Source organism: Lynx canadensis, chromosome B3 (genome assembly GCF_007474595.2).
Source record: "Lynx canadensis isolate LIC74 chromosome B3, mLynCan4.pri.v2, whole genome shotgun sequence".
Classification (NCBI taxonomy): domain Eukaryota; kingdom Metazoa; phylum Chordata; class Mammalia; order Carnivora; family Felidae; genus Lynx; species Lynx canadensis.
In genome coordinates this window covers 4,470,238-4,490,222 of record NC_044308.2, presented here as the reverse complement: position 1 = coordinate 4,490,222, position 19,985 = coordinate 4,470,238, and the positions used below count along the sequence as shown (strand labels likewise).

General features: G+C 55.6%; 2 protein-coding genes across 6 annotated transcripts in view; both read left to right on the top strand.

The window, feature by feature from the left end:
* The window catches only part of ZNF592 (zinc finger protein 592), a 53,211-nt gene extending 44,756 nt beyond the window's left edge, over positions 1-8,455 (top strand). For both annotated transcript variants that reach the window (XM_030317308.1, XM_030317309.2), the window contains exons 5-10: positions 816-992; positions 1,269-1,428; positions 1,543-1,830; positions 2,062-2,174; positions 2,735-2,870; positions 4,459-8,455. In XM_030317308.1, the coding sequence (XP_030173168.1) occupies positions 816-992; positions 1,269-1,428; positions 1,543-1,830; positions 2,062-2,174; positions 2,735-2,870; positions 4,459-4,989 (1,405 nt within the window). In that variant the 3' untranslated portion in view covers positions 4,990-8,455. The remainder of the gene's footprint in view (positions 1-815; positions 993-1,268; positions 1,429-1,542; positions 1,831-2,061; positions 2,175-2,734; positions 2,871-4,458) is intronic.
* Positions 8,456-17,732: 9,277 nt separating this feature from the next.
* The window catches only part of ALPK3 (alpha kinase 3), a 57,135-nt gene continuing 54,882 nt past the window's right edge, over positions 17,733-19,985 (top strand). Inside the window, exon 1 of one of the 4 annotated variants that reach the window (XM_032593561.1) lies at positions 17,733-17,908. In XM_032593561.1, the coding sequence (XP_032449452.1) occupies positions 17,844-17,908 (65 nt within the window). In that variant the 5' untranslated portion in view covers positions 17,733-17,843. Of the gene's footprint in view, positions 17,909-18,449; positions 18,608-19,305; positions 19,501-19,985 lie in introns of those variants that run through there. The other 3 variants (XM_032593563.1, XM_032593564.1, XM_032593562.1) reach the window with 3 other exon arrangements.

The following is a 19,985-nucleotide window of genomic DNA, read 5'->3' as shown; positions in this document are numbered from 1 at the left end:
TATATTCAGCCAACAAAGCTCAGGAAATACAACCTGGGAGAAGAAGTAAAAAGTTATCCACTGTGCCACCCAGGAGACACTGTGACAGTCATGAGCCCCACAGCGCAGAATGGTACCAGCTACATCTGGCTGTGGAGCCCTTGACGTGTGGCCAGCGTGACTGGCCACTGTGTCTTATTTTATTTTATTTAGATCCGCTTGCCATGTGGCAAGTACAGCGTAGAGCGTTCCCGCCGCCACTGAAGCTCCCCGGACAGGCTCTGGAGGGTTCCGTCCTGGGCTTTGAGGGCTGTGTGTTTGAATGTGCTTGTTGCCGTGCTGAGCGCCGCATTTCTAGCTGCACTTTTTATTAAGTGGCCGTCCCTGCACGTTGGGTACCAGCCTGTGGGAAGGCACAGGCTTCCTGTAGCCTCCTCCCGAAGTTTCCCCTTGGACCCCTGCCGTCGTGTCACACTTCAAAGGATGCTGTTCATGTCATTTTGGAACCATTCCTCTCCCTCTCCATTCCTGCCAGCTTCTCTCAGCTGGGCTCAGATGTTTGGTTTGCAGAAGCATAGCCTGTGGCCGGTGAGGGGAGGGGCGGGTTTCTCCCCCCTTCTCTACCAGGCATAGCCTTGGGCTTGGGTGTCCTGGGTGACCGCACTGTGCCAGATGGCAGCAGGCAGGCTCTCAGGACATAGGTGTGGAGGATGGAAGACAGTGCCCAAGGGAGGGGGACACAGAGAGTCCCGGAGATGGCTCTGTCCCTGCTCTCCATCCCTCCCTTACCAGCGCTGCTTCTGGGTCTGACACCCCCGCCCCCTCCTGTCATCCAGGTGCATCCACTGCGGGGTCGTCCACCTGACCTTGGCCTTGCTGAAAAGCCACATCCAGGAGCGACACTGCCAGGTTTTTCACAAATGTGCATTCTGCCCCATGGCCTTCAAGACTGCCAGCAGCACCGCGGACCACAGCGCCTCTCAGCACCCCACCCAGCCCCACAGACCCTCCCAGTGAGTGCAGCTCCAGGGTCAGCAGGCCCGTGGGGTGGAGCTCAGTGGCCTAGGTGCTACGGGGCGGGGGGGAGGTTCCGGGACGGACCAGGGAGCCGGGGCTGGCAGAAGAGGTGCCTGGAGGTCACTGAAGACATCCTGAGGCAGGGGAGTATCCACATCGGCTCAGAGTAGTGTTTCCCCGGAGTGGACCCCGTTTCAGAGAGAGCAGAGTGGGGGTGGAGGTTGTGCCCACAAGAGCCTGGCCACCTCACGCCCCGGGGCTTGTCTCGTCAGGCTCATTTATAAGTGCTCCTGTGAAATGGTCTTCAACAAGAAGAGACACATTCAGCAGCATTTTTATCAGAATGCCAGCAAGACGCAGGTGGGCGTCTTCAAGTGCCCTGAGTGCCCACTGCTGTTCCTGCAGAAGCCGGAGTTGATGCAGCACGTCAAGGTGGGGTGCCCTAGGGAAGGAGGCTGGGGAGGAGGACGCGCGCCTCAGGCCAGGGGGTCTGATTCTGTGCACCTTTCCCCTCGCCCAGTCAGTAATCGCTCTCCCCATCCCCAGAGCACCCACGGTGTTCCCCGAAACGTGGACGAGCTGTCCAGCCTCCAGTCTTCGTCGGACACAGCCTCGAGCCGGCCTGGCTCTCGAGTTCCCACCGAGCCCCCGGCCGCCAGCGTGGCCGCTCGGGGCAGCTCCCTGCCCTCCGGCCGCTGGGGCAGGCCCGAGGCCCATCGCAGGACCGAGGCCAGGCCCCGGCTGAGGAACACTGGCTGGACCTGCCAGGAGTGTCAGGAGTGGGTTCCCGATCGGGAGAACTACGTGTCCCACATGAAGAAGAGCCACGGTCGGGTCAGTGTCGTCACGTCGTCACAGTGCAGTGCCAGACTCTCTGGACGTCTGTGGGCTCAGAGCCCCCTTGTGTGGCTGACCCCTTAGGGTTCCTGGTGCTTGGGGCAGGGTGGGTACCACAGATCCCGAGGTCTTTGGGGCACCCCCTTTCTGCCTGCGTCACCCGAGTAGAAAGATACACCCAGAACCGTCTTACGGTTCTGATGCTTTGCATCCCGTCATCTCCCGTAGACGTTGAAGCGGTACCCGTGTCGGCAGTGTGAGCAGTCCTTCCACACCCCCAACAGCCTGCGCAAACACATCCGCAACAACCACGACACCGTGAAGAAAGTCTACACTTGCGGGTGAGTCCCTGGACGTGGGAGCCGGGAGGCCTGAAATTCAAAAAGTCTGTCCAGGGCTTTTCTCTGCTGTGAGATCAGGGGTCGGAAGCAAGATGATATGAGCGGGTTTCTAATGGGAAAACGCTGTGGCTAAGTCAGAAGGCAGGGCTGGTAGGGAACCAGCTTCTAGAACCTGCTGGCCCCTGAGCCCTCCCCCTTCGTACCTCCCTGACCCTGGGCTGCACTGCCCGCTGCTCTGACGGAGGGCTGGCGGTGTCACTGTGCCCCGTCTGGCCGAGAGGCTTCCGCATCGTGTCTGTGCTTCGGGACATAGCCTGGCCTCTTCCTTGCTGACCTGGCTTAGGGCCAGCACAGATATTGTGAGACCTGCTGTTGTTGTCTGCCACCTTGGCCGGCTCGTCAGCTGACCTTCTCTGGGAGCCCAGCACCGCCCAGCCAGCCCGATGACCACCCAGCCAGCTCTCTGCCTGCTCCAGACTGTCCCCTGGAGCCAGGAGCAGCTTCAGCTCCTGCCAGGGGTGCTCGGAGCCTGTCCTCTTACACAGTCTCTTCGGCTGCAGGTACTGCACAGAGGACAGCCCCAGCTTTCCTCGGCCCTCCCTTCTGGAGAGCCACATCAGCCTTATGCATGGTATCAGAAACCCTGATTTGAGCCAGACGTCCAAAGTCAGACCTCCGGGTGGACATTCCCCTCAGGTGAGTGCGGGGGCCCCTGCCCCTGGAGGTGCTTGCTCAGTGAGCCCCCTGAGCTGCAGGGCCAGCAGGAGGGCTCCGGGGAGCAACCAGCAGCCACAGCTTCCCTCAATGTAGGCCATTCTCTAGTCACGCGTGACCCACCTGGGGACTGCATGCAGGTAAAGGACAGGGACAAAGATCTGTGAGACCGCCCATCAGCCTTTTGTTCCCGTGGTTTCCCTGTCACTGGGATGCTTTCCTCAGCTGTGTGTCATGTTGTGTGGACACTGGAGTGCATTCACACTCACTGTCCTGTTTCTGCCCCACTAGTCCTGGGTCAGGGGGAAGGGCAGGGCTGCCTATCAGGCGAGGACGGCAGTGAGTGTCTCTCTTACACACACACACACACACACACACACACACACACAGTCGTTGTGGGAGGGGCTGGGTGCAGACCCCTGCTAGCCTGGACCCTCGTCCCGTGATCTTGCCCCCATTTCGTGCCCTATTCCCATTATTTCTGCTGAACTTCTAGAACCGCTTGGTTCCCCTCCACTGTAGGCCCTTCCTGCTCCATGGTGGGGAGGGCTGCTTCTCAGAGGGTCAGGCATGTCGGGGGGAATTTGAGAGCCGCCTGGACTTCCAGGGCGTTCCTTCTTGGCCACTCAGGGAGGGCGTTGGTCGGCAGGCCCTTCCGCACAGAGCAGGTGGGGTGTCAGTTGACATTCTGGCAACATCTGCCTGTGATTAAAACGCACACCCCCCTCCAAATGCACGTGCCCTTGGAGCCATCATTCCGTCCCTAGGGTTTGTCTGCCCTGTAGCTTCGGCCTCACGCCTGAGGAGGTGTGTGCAAGGATATTCGCTGCGGGGCTGTGTGCAGTGATAATGACGGAACACAACTGAATGTCTGCCAGCGGGGACGCTTCATCATTGCCAGTGTTAGAGGAAGGAAGCCTCTGTGTATGCCCTCATGCAGACGATGGCCAACGCATGTCATTAAGTAGAAAAAGGGGGAGGAAGAGTGTGCATGTAGTGCTATCATTTTGTAGAAAACAACAGTCTTTTTAAAAAACTTTTTGTAATGTTCATTTGTTTTGAAAGAGAGGGAGAGAGAGAGACAGAGAGAGAGCACGTGGGGGGGGGGGAGGGGACAGAGAGGGAGAGATCGACGTGGGGCTCGATCTCATGAACCTTGAGATCATGGCCTGAGCAGAAACCAAGAGTTGATGCTTAGCTGACTGAGCCACCCAGGTGCCCCAAAGATGACAGTTTTATCTTTGTGCACACAGAGACTCTCTCTTGGAGGGGCCTCAGAAGCCAGGTGGCAGGGTGTTGTCTGGAGAGCAGAGAACATGCCCGTCCCATATCTTTGGAATGTGGGGCCGCACACATACGTTACATTAGACAAAGCACCAGCCAACAGAAAAACCTGAAAGAAACCAGATCTAAACCCGGTTCGGGGCCAGGGCCAGCCTGGCCTGGGGGGGGACGTGTGGGGGGGCGCGGGGTGATTCTGCGAGTGAGGGGGCTGCGCCGTTCAGGTGTGCGGCTCAGCTCTGGGGCCCGGGCTGGGCTGGGACCCCACTCACCCTGCCTCCCCCTCCAGGTGAGCCATCTAAAAAGACCGGGCAGCGGAGCCGGGGACGCTCCGGGCACCAGCAATGGCGCGGCCGTCTCTTCCACCAAAAGGCACAAGTCCCTGTTCCAGTGTGCGAAATGTAGCTTTGCCACAGACTCGGGGCTCGAGTTTCAGAGCCACATACCTCAGCACCAGGCGGACAGCTCCACGGCCCAGTGTCTCCTCTGCGGCCTGTGCTACACCTCTGCCAGCTCCCTCAGCCGCCACCTCTACATCGTCCACAAGGTGAGAGACCAGGAGGAGGAGGAGGAGGAGGAGGAGGAGGAGGACGCGGAGGCGGTGGCGGAGGCCGCGGAGCCAGAGGAGGGCTCCGGGGAGGAAGTGTCCATGGAGACCAGGGAGAACGGACTGGAAGAAGGTGCCGGAGAGCCTTTGTTGGGCGACACGGAGGCGAGGTCGCCAGGCCCGGCTCCTGAGGAGGACGGAGCCCAGGACGCTCAGAGTCAACCACAGGCCTCTCAGGACCAGGACAGCCACGCTCCGTCCCCTCAGGTGTGACCGGAGGTGTGGCAGCGTGCGTGGCCGGAGGGGTGCCCCGGACGTCCTCCGTGTGCCATGGGGACGGTGGGAGATACGAGGCTCTGCCCCGGTGTGCCCTGGAGCAGTGCCCGCCCTGAGCTGTGGGGTCTGGGTGTCCCCCAGCCCCGGGCAGTGTGCGGTCACCCGGGACGCTGACAGCTCTGAATTTGCTTCTGTTATTTATGGCTTTGTGCTGCTTCTTGGTACCCCAGCTCTTGTCTGTGTCCTTCCAACCCCAGGCCGCGTACGTGGCCCGGCCCCAGCGCCGTCGTCTTGGCCTGAAACCCCTGGGCGCTGTGCTCTTCCGGGAGGTCCCCGCCCGCTGCCTGCAGCCAGGGCTCTCCTGGGAGCTCTCGCGGGCTGCAGACGGCCGCTCTGTTTCCTGCCAGCGGAGCCGGAGAAGGGGCTGAGGCTGCCGGCGCGGTCCTTCCTGGGGAGCTCCGCCCGGGCTGGCCTGCGGAGGGCCCTCAATCACCCTGCCCTTCCTTCCTGTCTTCTCGGATTCTTTTCCCCCAAAAACGGTCCTGGAGGATTGTCACCCGGGCCCCTCCTGTCTGTGCGGGTGGGAGAAGGTCGTGCAGCACACTGGTGTTTGGACCCCGGGAGGGCAGGCGCCGCGGCCCAGGCAGGCAGGCACCGAGAGGCACACCCCCTTCAGAAGGAGCCGTGCGCCCCTGTTCTGCTGCTGTTCCGCCTTTCCTGACAAGTGGGCTTGGGGGCACACGGACACTGGGATCTTTGTACTCTCGCTCCTGTGCCATTAGAGAGGCCGCCGCTCCGGGCAGGCCGGCCCCTCCTCCTCCTGGCTATACTCATGTTGCTCAGACTATATTTCAAATAAAAACTCTTCTTACCATGCAGGTGGGCTCTTGTATTCCTCTTCAGGTGAGCCTGGCCCTACCCTGCTGCGTGTAAGAGTCTCTCCCACACTTCTGTCACTGTCCCATCTCTAGGGGAGAGCAGTGTCCTGCCGTCCCAGGAAGGTCCTCCCCAGATTCTTGGAGCCGTGATTAGGAAACCAGCGGCTCGGAACTTGGTCCTCTAGAAACCTTGCAAGGGCGTGAGGGGAGGGTCTTTGTACTGGTCAAGCGTCACCTGCAAGGCCTCCCCGGGGTCAGCAGCCTTGGCATTAGGGCCCACTGAAATGTTCCGGGCGCCTCTCTCTTTCCTACAAACCGGTGGCCGTGGGGCGGGGCGGGGCGGGGTGGGGGGGGGATGTTCTGTAGTTATCTTGTGTTCGGGAGGCCTTGCTGTTGCTGCTGCCACAGGGACCTCTCTGGTGTGGAGATTCGGGATCAGACGGGAGGCTGGGCCGTCTTCACTGCTGGCAGAGTCGGGGCCCTGTGGAGGTGACCTCTGAGCTCTGACCCAAGCCGTGGCTGCAGCCCTGCATGGCCGGGGAGTGGGGCTGGTCCAGCGGCGTCCATTGCAGCAGAGGGAGGCGGGTGCTGGCTGAGTTCTTACAGGTGCTCTTTCAAGGGAGGCACTATCGGTTGTCAGATAAATACGCCTGACCTTTTCACAATTGAAAAAAAGTACATTTTCTGTCAGATCCCGGTGGAAATGCGAACGGCACGGGGCACCGCTAAGAGCCCACCTCCGTTTCAGAGCCTGCTGTCCCTGCTTCCCAGGCAGGCAGTGAGGCAAGCTGGGCCCGATCCGGCCACCTGCAGACGCTGAGGCCACCCCACGTGGGCTGTCATCCCTTTCCTGGTTCCGCTGCGGGGCCCGCCCTGCCCCCCATGGTCCATTCACAGGGACGGATCACAGAGGAGGCCCTGAGAAGGGTTTGACATGGATTGTTGCCTCTCTTCCCGCTCAGAAATAGCGGTGGGTGGAGTGGGGGAGGGGGTAGTGACCTCGCAGCCTCGACGACCACCTGTCCTGACCCACATCCAGCTCTCTTTCCCGGGAGCGGTGTGGGGTGAAAAGACCGAGCTCCTCGCCAGGAAGCCTGGGCCACAGCCTGGGTTCCGCCCCTAATCGGCTCTTAGCAAACCCAACCCCCTTCCAAATAGTCCTGGTGACTCCCCTCCATCTCGCTTCACAGGCTTTTGTGGGATGAGGAGTGTGGGACCTTTTCTAAGTTTGTGAAACACTATATGAACGTAAGGGATTCTTGCCTTTAGGGCATGGAGGGTGGGGCGCACCCCACCTGCTGTTCAGGCTTGGATGCGGATGGTCAGCGATAACTTGCCCGGGACACGTATCCATCATGTAGCAACAGTGACGGCGATGGCACTTCAGACCCTGCTAGCGCGCCCCGCATCTTGCTAAATACTTTCTGGTGGTTTCCATTTCGTCCTCACAAGGATCTCACAGAAAGAAAACCGAGGCTCCGAGAGGTCAAATAACCCGCTGGGCTGCCTGTAAGTGCTGGTGCCGAGTCAAGCCCGCGGGATCCTCAAGTCCACGGTGTCAATCCCTGTGCCTCCTCAGTGCCCCGGCTGCTTTGGCTGGCCACCAGCTCAGTGGCAGTCCGCAGCCACCCACACAGGTAGGAGCCTTCCTACCTCCCCTGTGGTCGGGTAGCCCACGGAGCGCCAGGTTCTCTTTGCAGTCAGTCTGTGCCAAGTCACCCCAAGGAGAGCCCTGCACGAAACTTCCGTGCGTGACGTTCTGCAGCCCGGGCAGTGTTTCCCCGACCTTCCATTCACATTGGGGTATATCTTGCATTTGAAGACTGTTTTTCGGGGCGGGGGCGGGGGGGACCATCCCAGAAAACATGGTTCCCTCAGGGTCCAATATCTTCCGATCTTTTCTTTTTTTCAGATGTTTTTAATGGGTGTGCTATCATATCATTTGTTATCATCAGAAAACGCTTGCTGTAACAAGCGCTTATCTGCACATTAGCCGGAGTGAACACTCTGCTGATCAAGTTAAACAGATAAGATCCCCACCCTTGTAGAAACTACAGCTTAATACACTCTAAGGCTTGACAAATGACTCGTATTTATTTTCCAACTGCTTTATCTCTGTAAAATGATGTGCTGAATTACTATAATTGGTGTAGAAAGAACTGTTCCCTTAACTTATGTAAACAGTCTGGTTTTGAAAACTTCACAGTTGTGGCTTAGCGAGTTCTCGACACACTCTGCCTTCCCTGAGACAGAGGAACCCCTGCTTGCCCTGTTCACCACTGTATATTCCGCTCTGGGCGCACTTTCTTTAACTCGTTTTTAAATTTTTTGTTGTTGTTTTGAAAAATTAATACATTTACACGGTAAGACATCCAAACAATACAAAAGAGTGAGTATACAATGGAAAGTAAGCTTCCTATCGGAGGTCAGCCTTCAGTTCCCCAGCCCGCCTCCAGAACTAATCACTGTTACCTAGATCCTGTGTACCCTTTCTGAGCAATTCTATGCATTTACAAGTTTATAAATATGTATATTTATATATCTATTTTTAATACAAATGGTAGCATTCTATGCAGTGTTCTGAAGCTTGCTTTTTTTTTTTTTTTCCCCACTTCCGCAATGGAGATTGTTTCAAATTCATCCAGTGGGTCAGTCTAATTCTTTGAAAGCTCCTCACACGGTTCCTTGCAAACCGTAGCGGTCCCAAGAGTGTTCGAGTGAGTGAGTGAGTGAGTGCACGCACGTATGCACGTGGGAATGAAAGAGTCTGATTCAACTGGTCGCTACAAAGTTGTCTCAGGGTCTACTCTGAGCAAGACAGAATGTTCTAGATTCTAGGATGTGCCGTGTCATCAGCCCTTCAATTACCCGCCCCCCTTCCCCGGCCGTGTCTTCCAAGGGATCCAGGCCATTCTTGACCTTTTCCATGAACAGATGCCACAGCAGCCTTAGGATCCAGGTGCTGGGAACCTTGGGCCCCTCTGGAGGAAGGAGCAAACTAGGAGCCAGGTCCCAAGAATAGGATTTTTTTTTTTGAGGTCCCTATTTTTTTTTTTTTTTATTTTTTTTTTCAACGTTTTATTTATTTTTGGGACAGAGAGAGACAGAGCATGAACGGGGGAGGGGCAGAGAGAGAGGGAGACACAGAATCGGAAACAGGCTCCAGGCTCCGAGCTGTCAGCACAGAGCCTGACGTGGGGCTCGAACTCACGGACCGCGAGATCGTGACCTGGCTGAAGTCGGACGCTTAACCGACTGCGCCACCCAGGCGCCCCTTGAGGTCCCTATTTAAAATGCTTTTATCTTTTCTTTCTTTCTTTCTTTTTTTTAAATGCATTTTTCTTATTGGAAAATGACATCACATTGTTAGAGAAAATAAAAAACATGTGTATTTATAATCCCATCTTACTTTTGCATTTGTTTTTATTACTGCCTTATCAGTTTCCAGTTCTTTCCAACCGCTTTTCCAACGGACTCTTGTTCAGCTCATAGCTGAATATGATATGATTATGGTAACAACCGGAAATTGAAAATTTCCATATGACAGACATTATTCTTCCATTCATTCTCTTATGTAGGCTCAAAACTCAAAACACTAGGATCCTTTGGAGGTTCAGAATGGTTGAGTAATTTCCCTAAGGCCACAGAGCTCGTTGCGGGCAATGCTGGGATTCACTCAGGTGCGAGGAGCACCACATTGCCTCTGATTCTGTACCCTACTTTTTTCTACTTAACATTGTTTCTGGGCATTTTCCTTAAATCCTCATTTTCAATCATTGTAATCATTTTCAAATCAACATAATTTACTTAACCCGTTTCCTGTTTAACATTTAATAAATCTCCCTCTTCGTCAGTGCAAGGAAGAGTCCCGGGCATACAGACTTTTGCTTCTGCAGAATTATTTCCTCAGGGGGTTACCCCTACTTCCTTGACTGAACCCCCTGGCAATGTGCTAGAATGAAGAAAGCCAGTGACTAGAAACCAGAAGCTCTATAACTAAGTTGTTTGATCTTTCTTGGCCTCAATACTCCCATCTGTCAAATGGGGGTGGGGGAGGTGTGGTGGCTTAAATCTCTGAGGATCCTGAGCTGGGCTAGATTTTACCTTCTTGTTCCTTGTAGGTTTATATCAAAGAGAGGAGACCTCCCTAAAGGCAAGAACTCTTAACTGCATTTCTTCTCCTTTTCAATTGTTTTATTTATTTATTGACTTTTGGTCCTTAGTCACACACAAAAAATGGAAATGATCCCTCTCCACCCCCTCCCCTCAAAGGCAGTATCACTTGTTTGCATTTGTTTCTATTATCATTTCCATCAGATTTATGCTTTTTCAGACAGAGTCTGGCTCTTCTCTAAGTATCTTTCTTTGGGCTTTTGTCAGGCCTTTCCAAGTTTGAACCATTCACGTGATAATTCAGAAGCATCTTCAGATCCCTCTTTTCATTAGGGACCTAGGTGCAGATGAGTTCTTGAGCTAGTTCATTGTGTAGTGCATTGGCCTTTGAAAATGCTCTTATTTTTATATTTATTATTGCAAATTGAAATTGAGTTTTTAGTGCATGAATACTGAAAAAGTCAATATCTATATGACTGATTGTATGGAGAATGGGGCAAAGGGATGATAAAGCCATTTAGGTTAGTTCTGATTGGGAAAAGCCCCCATCCTGGCATGTGCTCACATGACAGAGGTCCGGCAGCACCATCGTTTCATAGGTGGGCGTGGTATTTGTGTGTGTATACATATATACACACACACGTGTGTATACGTACGTATACACACGTGTGTGTATATGTACACATATACACGTGTGTGTATATGTATGTATATGTATATGTATACACATGTGTATATATACACGTGTGTGCGCGCGTGTATATGTATACGTGTGTATGCATGTGTGTATATACACGTGTGTATATATGTATTCACATACACGTGTGTATATATGTATTCATACGCACGTGCGTATATGTACATACACACATGTGTATGCGTGTGTATATGTGTGTGTATGTGTATGTATATATGTATTCATATACACGTGTGTGTATGTATATATACACGTGTGTATGTGTGTAGTGTATATATGTGTGTTTATGTACATATATACACGTGTGTGTGTGTGTGTGTGTGTGTGTCTTTTGCCTCTATTTTCTGTGAAGATGGGGATAGTTCATGCCTTTGATGCTTGCAGAGTGGTTCAGCTGCTCCTTGATGGGACATTCATTTATGAAACTGAGAAGCTCCACTGTTTCTCAGCCCCCCTCTTTCAGTTACAGCCCACGGCACACTGTATACAATTCCCATTTTCCTCTGGGACTTTCTGGTCCTTAGACCAATTTGCTTGGAATTTCTCCCTAGGACCCATGGTGCATAGACAGGGCTGAATATTTTTTGTATCTGAGGAGGAGGGTAGGTTTTGCTTCCTGAGAAGCTCTATTGTCTATGGAGGAGGGCTTTGAATATGATTTCCAAGTGGGGTTGGGAGGGGTGGGGAGTGGCAGCTGAGGAGGGGAAGGGGGAGGGGCTGGCAAGGAAAGGGCAGAAAGTTGTGGAGGGCAGGCAGGAGAGTTTGGGCAGCTGGAGGGTTTAGAGCCTGGAGATGGCACTTGACTTTGCGGGTGGGCAAGGGTGGTGGTGGTGACGGGCTCACGCACTAGGAGTGGTCCATTACAGGCAAACATGGTGGGTGCCAGCAAGCTGGAAAATGATCTTAAAAATGATCGGCGGTGTCCCGTGGGTGAGCGGTCCTGGCGGCTGCTGTTGCTGAGAGTTGTGAATGGACGGTGAGATGTGGCTGCTGTGGAATGGAGGGCTGGCTGAGACACACGGGGTTCCTTAGAGAAAGACTTGAAGGGGAGGAGAAGGACCTACCTGCTCCTGCTGTAAGAAGACCAGGACAGGCCTGGGCTGGAGGGGGGGGGGGGGGGCGCGGTGGCTCTCCTGGTCTCTCTGAGGGTGCGGCGTTTGTGACCTGCCCCCTGACCACAGAGTCACCCTCTCATCTCATGATTGCCTTATTCTGGACAGGGCTGCTGTGGAATGAGAGTAGGTGCATTGGGGAGGGCACCCGGCTGGGGCAGCTCTACCCAGGTCCCAAATTCCCCTCCCAATCAAACCAGAATCAGGAGTGGCTTCTTGTAGCCAGGAATCCTCTAATTGGTGTCCACTTACTCCTGCGCAGATGTGGCCACCTCTCCAGTCCCTGGAGTGCCAGCCAGAGTGGCCAGCTCACCCAGGAAGGGAGGGCCCAGGATCTCCACCCTCCAGGGTCAGGGGCTCAGCTGCCTGAGATGGGAGCTCTGAGGGCCCTTGGGGGAAGGCCAGACAAGCCATCCAGAGCACTGCAGATTGGCTTGCCGGAAGGACAGCTTCAGCGGTAGGGCCTCACGGGAGGGCAGGACCAGCCACAATCCAGGGCTTTGTTGAGCTCAGGGCTAAGACCTTCAAAATGAATGGAATCAAAGGAAGGAAAAACAGAAAGAAAAAACCGGAGGGGTGGACATGTGTTCGATTAACTTACCGTGCTATTAACGACTTGCCCTGAAGAGGGGCCACAGGCCTGGGGGGGGCTCGGAAGCACGGCGTGGAAGCTGACGTGGCTTCATAAGGAAGGTCTCACTGACCTCTGAACTCAATCCCTGTGCCGTGGCTTGTGGAAAAGGCTACTTCAGCCTGAGTCCACACAGCAAAATAAGATCTTGACAGTCTATTGAGCAGAATGACATTGGTGATGGTGGTACGGAGCCCGGAAGAGCTCACGTGTGCGGCGTAAGGTTAACGGCACAGTAGCTTAAGGCGGACACTGGCAAAGCGGACGTGTTCACAGCGTGGAGCAATCCAGTCTGGTGTAGGGCCCTGGGTGCCATCTCATTCAAGGAGCTATTGAAGGAACTCGAAATCTCGTCAAGAAAAGAAGTGTTCTGTGACCAGTCACACTTCCTCTGTGTGGCCTCAGAGGGCAGAACAGAATTAGACTCGATAAAAGGAAAATCCTCTTGAAAATGAAACGGGCTGCCTGAGAAGTAGCGTATTTATTCCCAGTGAGAGGTGGAGGGGTTACTACAGGATGACCCGGTCCCCTTCCTGCCGACTCTGGGTAATCCCCGCCCCACCCCCTGCCCCCACTCCCTCGTTTCCTCCCCTCCACATGGCTGGGACCACATGTTCTGCCACTCAGACGTGTCCCTGCTCCAGGCCAGGGAGCCGGCTCTGGCCCCCAGGAGCACCACTGTCGCACTCAGGGACTGGCATCTGGCCACTCTTGCTGGGCGGGCCTGGCTCCGGCCATTGGTCTGTGTCCGCTCCAGAAGGCCAAAGCTTGCACTTTATAACCCAATTCTGGCAACTCATTACTGCTTGATGATGCGCCTGATTTCCTTCGAGCTCTTTTGAGATGCGGAGGCAGGGAGGGAAGGGAGAGTTGGGGTGAACATGTCCAGGAAAAGCAAACATTTTGTCGCCCTCGTGGGTGGTGAGGAAGGAGGCCGGGCAGGGGGAGGGCAGGGAGAGCTGACGGAGCAGAAGTTCGAGAGCCCTGGAAAGAACAATAGACGTTTTGAAGCAGAGGTTAGTGTGACTCAGAGATGATGGAGATAGCCTGTCCTCCTTCAAAGCTGAAGTTCTTGTCCGATGCTCCCACTTTTCCCTGCTGACCATTGCAAGCGAGGAGGGGGATGGGGAGGTTGGAGCTTGTTTGGAATCGTGGCTGTAGGGAAAGGAGAAGGTCAGCTTGGGGAATTGGGAAGGGATTGCCAAGTTGCCTGAGATCAGACTCAGGTTGGACACCAGAAAGTTTGGCCAGACTGGGAGCAAGAAGCCGCGGCCAGATCCCAGGTTAGGAACCAGCAAGGGAGAGTGAGTAGAAGGTCAAGGGGCAAGGGAAAGGGGATCCCTGAGGAGAGTGTAGTTGTAGTTGAAGTTATTGTCTACCCCACGCTATGCCTGTGTGTCGACGGGGATGGGGTGAGGAGGATAAAGAAGCCAAGAAGAAACTCATGAGTGGAGAAGTCGGGGGGGCTGGGAGTCTGGAGTCGCCCTAAGGCAGAGGGCAGGCTTCGTAGGTGGAAAGATGATAACAAAATGGCATTTTAGAGCTGGAGAAATTCCTCTGACTGGGTTCAAGGGATGGCATTTGATTGGGTTGCTACAGGAAGTGAGGGTGAAGGTCTCTGAGGGGATGAGCGAGGCGGACCTGCTGCCAGTGTGTTGGCTGAGTTATTAGAAAGGCAGGGATGATGGCAGGGGACCGGAGCCTGGTACACGGTGACGCTCAACGTGCGGTGGCCCGAGCTCAGTAAGTTCAGGGGGAAGATGGTGAGGAGTGTAGAATGGTGTCCGGATAGCTAATAAATGTTGGGTGATGTGTGATTTTGGCCAGTGCTTCAAAGGAGAGTGGATTGTTCTCTCTGACTTTTGTCAGTGTTGGAAGAAAGAGAGCTGAGTAAGAAGGGGAAGAAGTGGAACTAAGTCGGAACAAAAGTTGTGTTCAAACTCTTCTACGCCTCGATGAGAGGGGCTAATGTAATTGGGTCAGAGTGTCCTGGGAGACCCTGCCATTCTTGGACAGGGAACAACTTCCCCCGCCATTGCTGAGCTAAATACGTTAATTATCAGTAGCCCAAGGGGCGCCTGGGTGGCTCAGTCGGTTAAGCACCCGACTCTCGACTTCGGCTCAGGTTATGATCTCGTGGTTTGTGAGATCAAGCCCCGCGTCGGGCTCTGCGCTGTCACTGTGGAGCTTGCTCGGGATTCTCTCTCCCTCTCTCTCTGCCTCTTCCCCACTTGCATTCTCTCTTTCTCAAAATGAAAAAAAACAAAAACAAAAACAAACCTTTAAAAAAACGAACAAAAAAAGCAGTAGCCCAAGATTTTCCTACTGCAAGCACCCGGTTACTCTAGGGCCCCGGGAAGTTCAAAACAACCGGGTGAGAGGATCCTGGCACCACTAACAGATTCCTGCAACACTTCATCAGGGCGCATCCAATAGCAAACCTTGGATGACAGTTATTTCCAAATGCAAAACCACGGCATGAGCTTCTCTGTGCTCTTTCAGCACCACGTGCAAACTTCTATCAGAGGTTCTATCTTTCTTCCGCTGGAGAGGTTCTCCAGGGTCCAGACTAGAACATTCATCCCTGTACCCTCAGCGCCTGGCACGATGCCTGGAGTGCAGGAGTCAGCATGTACGTAGCAAACACTTGCTGAATGAACACCTACGACCTCCAGGATCATAAAGGGAACGCCTCACTCCTCTTTCCAAAGGGGAAAGCTCACACTCAGGGATGGGGAGCCATTGCCCAAGGTCACACTCAGCGGCAGAGGAGAATTAGAACCTGAGTCTCCAGCCTCCCGGCTAGAGAGAGGCTGGACTCCCAGCCTCGGACTTGGTTGACACCGCTCGACGTGCCCTTTCTCTCTCCGGCTAGACTGTAAGCTTAGAGAGGAAAGAGATTGTGCCTTTCTGACCTCTCATCCCTGGGTGTCTCAGCGCCCCTTCCTCGGCTCTGCCCCCGTCCTCGTGAAAGTCTTGCTCATTAAATTGGCAGACAGCCACAAGAAGCCGGAAGGACACCAGATGGCAGGAACAGAACCCGAAACGGTTCAGACAAGGAGGAGAGGGAGTGCGAGATTATGAATAAGAAGGTGAGCTTTAACTGGAAAAAGGTACAAGTTTGCCCTCAGGGTAAAAAAGACTTTACAAGCAGGAGTGGGAAGGACTTAGGTGAGCGGTGGTTCACGCTGAACATGCACGGGCTCAGGATCAATGAAATCATTTGGCTGCGGCAAAGCCGTTGCTAGGGCGTGGGGCACACACCCAGAGAGGTGCTAATTCGATTCTAGGCTGCTGTGGGGTGACCTCTGTGTGGGTCACATCTTCAAAAGGAAATTGATAAATTGGAGGGCCACCAGGGTGACTAGTGGGACCACATCCGTGGTCCTGTGAGAGATGGGCTCGAAGGGAAGTCTAGGTTCCTCGGTGTACCAGACGAAACCTTCTGGAACTGGCCCTGCCTAATTGTCCATCTCCCCCATCTCCTTTACACTTGAGCAACATGCCCACCGGGTTATTGTGCACCTCCCTATCTTTGTCCACACTAGTCCCTCCATCTGGACTAGTCTGTCTATCCTTCTCCCGTCCCCCAGTCGACTTGGTGAGCACCGATGCAATTTTCAAAATCCTCAAGCTTTACTGCCTCGTCAACTGTCCCAACCAAAACCCCTGGCAGCCCATTCTTTGCTCTATATTTTTTTTTTTAAATTTTTTTTTTTCAACGTTTATTTATTTTTGGGACAGAGAGAGACAGAGCATGAACGGGCAAGGGGCAGAGAAAGAGAGGGAGACACAGAATCGGAAACAGGCTCCAGGCTCTGAGCCATCAGCCCAGAGCCCGACGCGGGGCTCGAACTCACGGACCGCGAGATCGCGACCTGGCTGAAGTCGGACGCTTAACCGACTGCGCCACCCAGGCGCCCCATCTTTGCTCTATATTTTTAGGCTCCCCCTCTACCTAGTTTTATAATTGTGCATTTCACCTTCGCCGCATTTTGTTCATAGGCCAGTCTTTCCTATTTGACAAAAGGTTCCCGGAATCACGGATCCTGTGGCTTCTGCCTGCATCACAGTGCCCTAGCCTGATCCATGGGTGTTCACACAGCTTAAACAAATGACCCAAAACTTCCAGCAAGCTTCCAAAGACTTGGAGGAGCGTCCCGCAGCTGCCTGAAGAGATTCTGATAGGTGCGCCTGCAGAGAGAGCCAACAACAAGGATCAATGGGGACATGTGGCTGGAGACGGATTTGGGCTCACGAGGAGAAACTGCCTTAGTATTGGTCAGGACTCACATTCCGGCAACAGAAGCCTCATTTGAAGGGGCGTGAGCAAAGGAAGAACTTTTTGGGTACCCCGATTCCGTGAAATGTTTGAACTGCCAACCCGCAAGAAGGCCAGAGACAAAGCCGGATCTCGGGAACGCAACGTACCTGGAAGTCGCCAGGACTCTGAGCCCCTTGCTTTGCTTCTCTGTGTCAGAGACCTCCCAGCTCCCAGCTTTCCAGCACAGAGAGACTGCTTTTCTCTCCCAATTCCAGTTAAAAACATTTTCGTGAAGAACGCTGATTGGCTTGGCTTGGCTTGGGTGCGACGCTTCCCTTTGTGGTCAGGGAGATAGGTACCATGAATAGGGTGGCTTGAGTCAGCCGATTGAGGCCAGGGATGGGTTCACCTCGGAATCACACAGTGAGAGTGGGGGAAGGGCCATTTCCAAAAGGACTGGGAAGATACATGGATGCAGCTTCTAGGACAGAGGGGTTGTACTCCTTTGTTCCAAACTTCTTTTTAAAATTTATTTTAATTTTTTAAGTGTTTATTTTTGAGAGAGAGAGAGAGAGAGAGAGCGAGAGCGCGCACAACTGGGGGAGGGGAGGGGTAGAGAGAGAGAGGGAGACACAGAAATCAAAGCAGGCTCCAGGCTCTGAGCTATCAGCACAGAGCCCTACGTGGGGCTTGAACTCATGAGCCGTGAGGTCATGACCTGAAGTATGAACCGTCAGGTCATGACCTGAGCTGAAGTATGAACCGTCAGGTCATGACCTGAGCTGAAGTATGAACCATCAGGTCATGACCCGAGCGAAAGCCTGACGCTTGACAGAATGAACCACCCAGGTGCCCCCCTCCTTTGCTCTAAGTTCCTAATGACCGTAGCCATCCAGCTCCAGGCACTTCCTCCATAAAGTGCTTTCATGGAAAAAGGAGAAAGAAGGATGGATAAATGTTGGTCACTCCCAACATTTAGAACCAGATTTAGGCAGTGCTTACAACCTTGCTCTGGGAATCGCCGCCCGGTTGAAGTGTGTTCTGGTGTTCAGGACGCAGCCACTCCCCCCACGGGTGCTGGGAAACCGAGGCTGGGTGGAGAAGGAGCTGCAATTATTCTGCCGGTGGGTTTTGAGCCCTTCGTCCATGCTGGATAATGGACGGGAACACAAGACGCACCCGGGGGAGCTCTGACCTCCCGGGGTCACTCGACAGAGACAGGTGGGTCTGCCTAAGGGGGAGGGGACTGCAGTCCCCGGCGAGGGGCGAGGCGAGGGGCAGCCGGGCTGTCAGCAAGGAGAAGGGGGCCGGTCCCGGACCCCCTGGGCGCCCACGCCACTTGCCGGGCGGGCCCGCAGCTCCCCGGGGGCGTCCGCACCTTCGGCGGAGCCCGCGCTTGCAGGGTTACGAAGGGGGGGGGGGCGGGGAAGGAAGGTTGGCGGGAAGCCGGGGTCCCTGGGCGTGGGAGCGGGGGCACAGCGGGAGGCCTCCCGGGGCCGGGCCCCGACGACGACGCCGGGGCGGCTCGGGGGCGCGCGCGGGGCCGGGGCCCGGGGAGCGGACGGGCGGGGAGGCGTCGGGCCCTCGGGCGAGGCCCGGCGCCCCCCTGCGCCTCGGAGGCCGTGCTCGCCGGCCCGGGGCCGGGGGAGGGACAGCAGCAGGTGACGACGGCCGGGCCGCGGGGCTATAAATAGGGGCGCGCGTCAGCCGCGGGCGGGAGCGGCGGCCGGCGGGGCAGGGGCCTGGCGAGCGGGGCGCGGCAGGGGCCGGCGGCGGGATGGGGTCGCGCAGGGACCCCGGCCACGGCTGGGGCGCGGGCTGGCGCTCCGGGGCGGGCGGCGACGGCGAGGACGACGGGCCGGTGTGGATCCCCAGCCCGGCCAGCCGCAGCTACCTGCTCAGCGTGAGGCCCGAGACCAGGTGAGCGGCGCGCCGGGGGGTGGGGGTGGGGTGGTTGGTGGGGGGCCGGCGGCGGGACCCTCGATGGCACCCGGGCGCCCGCCTCTCGGGTCCAGGCGCAGTGGCCCTGAGGCCCCTCGCGGCTCCTCTTGTCCTGACCCCTCAGGGCCCGTGGGCCTCGGGCAGAGAGAGGAGCAGGGCCCCACGCAGGGGGAGGTCTCGCGGGGCCCGAAGGCCTCCCTTCTGTCCCCTCCCTTCCTCCCTCGGGGCCCACGGTCCCACCCGCACCCTCACCCCGCAGCGGCTCCTCCCTGGCCTTGGATTCCACAGTGAGCGATAAGGGGATAAGGGACCGGAGTGGCTGAAATTCCTCCCTGGCTAGAAGGGAGGGGAGAGTATTCAGGGGGTGGGGGGACCGGAGAGATGGGAGGGGGGCGCTAGGGGGACCCCCGCAGTGGGGGATACTTAGCTCGGGGTGGTGGTGTTGGGGGTGGTGTTCACCAGGAAAAAATTAAGGTTCTTCTTTCTGGGCAGATGGGTTCTTCCTCTGGGCCCGGGGCTGTGGTCTTCCCCAGGATCTCTGTGGGGCTGGTGAGGTGAAGGGGGGCGGGGGGATGAGGTGGGGTGAGGTTGGCCCTGTCTGAAGAGTCAGAGCTTGGGGTTCCGAGGGGAGCCAGTTGCCCTGCCCAGGTTGGGGGAGCGGGATGCCAAGGGAGGGGTCCGGCCATGAGCCCTTTGCTCCTCTGTCAAGAGTGAGAGGTGTGGCTGCTCTCTTTGTTTTAGGAGCTAGACTACCCACAGACAAAGACACACGGTCGGTCAGTAGAGAGGCATACGAGCACTACATGGCAGGTGGACACCCAGGGACACATGTACTGCCATGGAGACGGACATTTCCTGCCCCCTCTGGGCAGGTCAGTTCCCCTCCAACTCTGGAGCCTGTTTTCCAAAGGGAACCGTGATGGTTGGCTGTTGGGACAGTGGCTGTGTCACAGCCCCAGAACTTGGCTTGTTGTGGGTTATGCAGAAAACAGCCACTCCTCTGAGAAGCGGTCTGGGGACCTCTTGTCCTCCGTTCCTAAAACAGCACCAAAACAGGCATCAAGGACGTTCAGGAAAAGTCCCAGGCACTTCCTCGTGAATTGGCTGAGTTCTGTTGACCTTGGAGTTGGAAAAGTTCAAATGTAACCGGAACCGGTTTCTGCATAAAACTCGTCAAATGGTGTCACATGTCTGGGGCAGGGCTGAGGGCTGGCATCGGTGACTGAGTCAGACTGGACAAGGCCCCTGGCTGCCAGGAAAGAATGCCCCTTCCTCCTAACCATTGACTCTACCGAAAAGCTGGAATGAACCTGGGGCATTTACTCCAGCCTGTGGGGGGGAAGCTGACTTGCTTGTA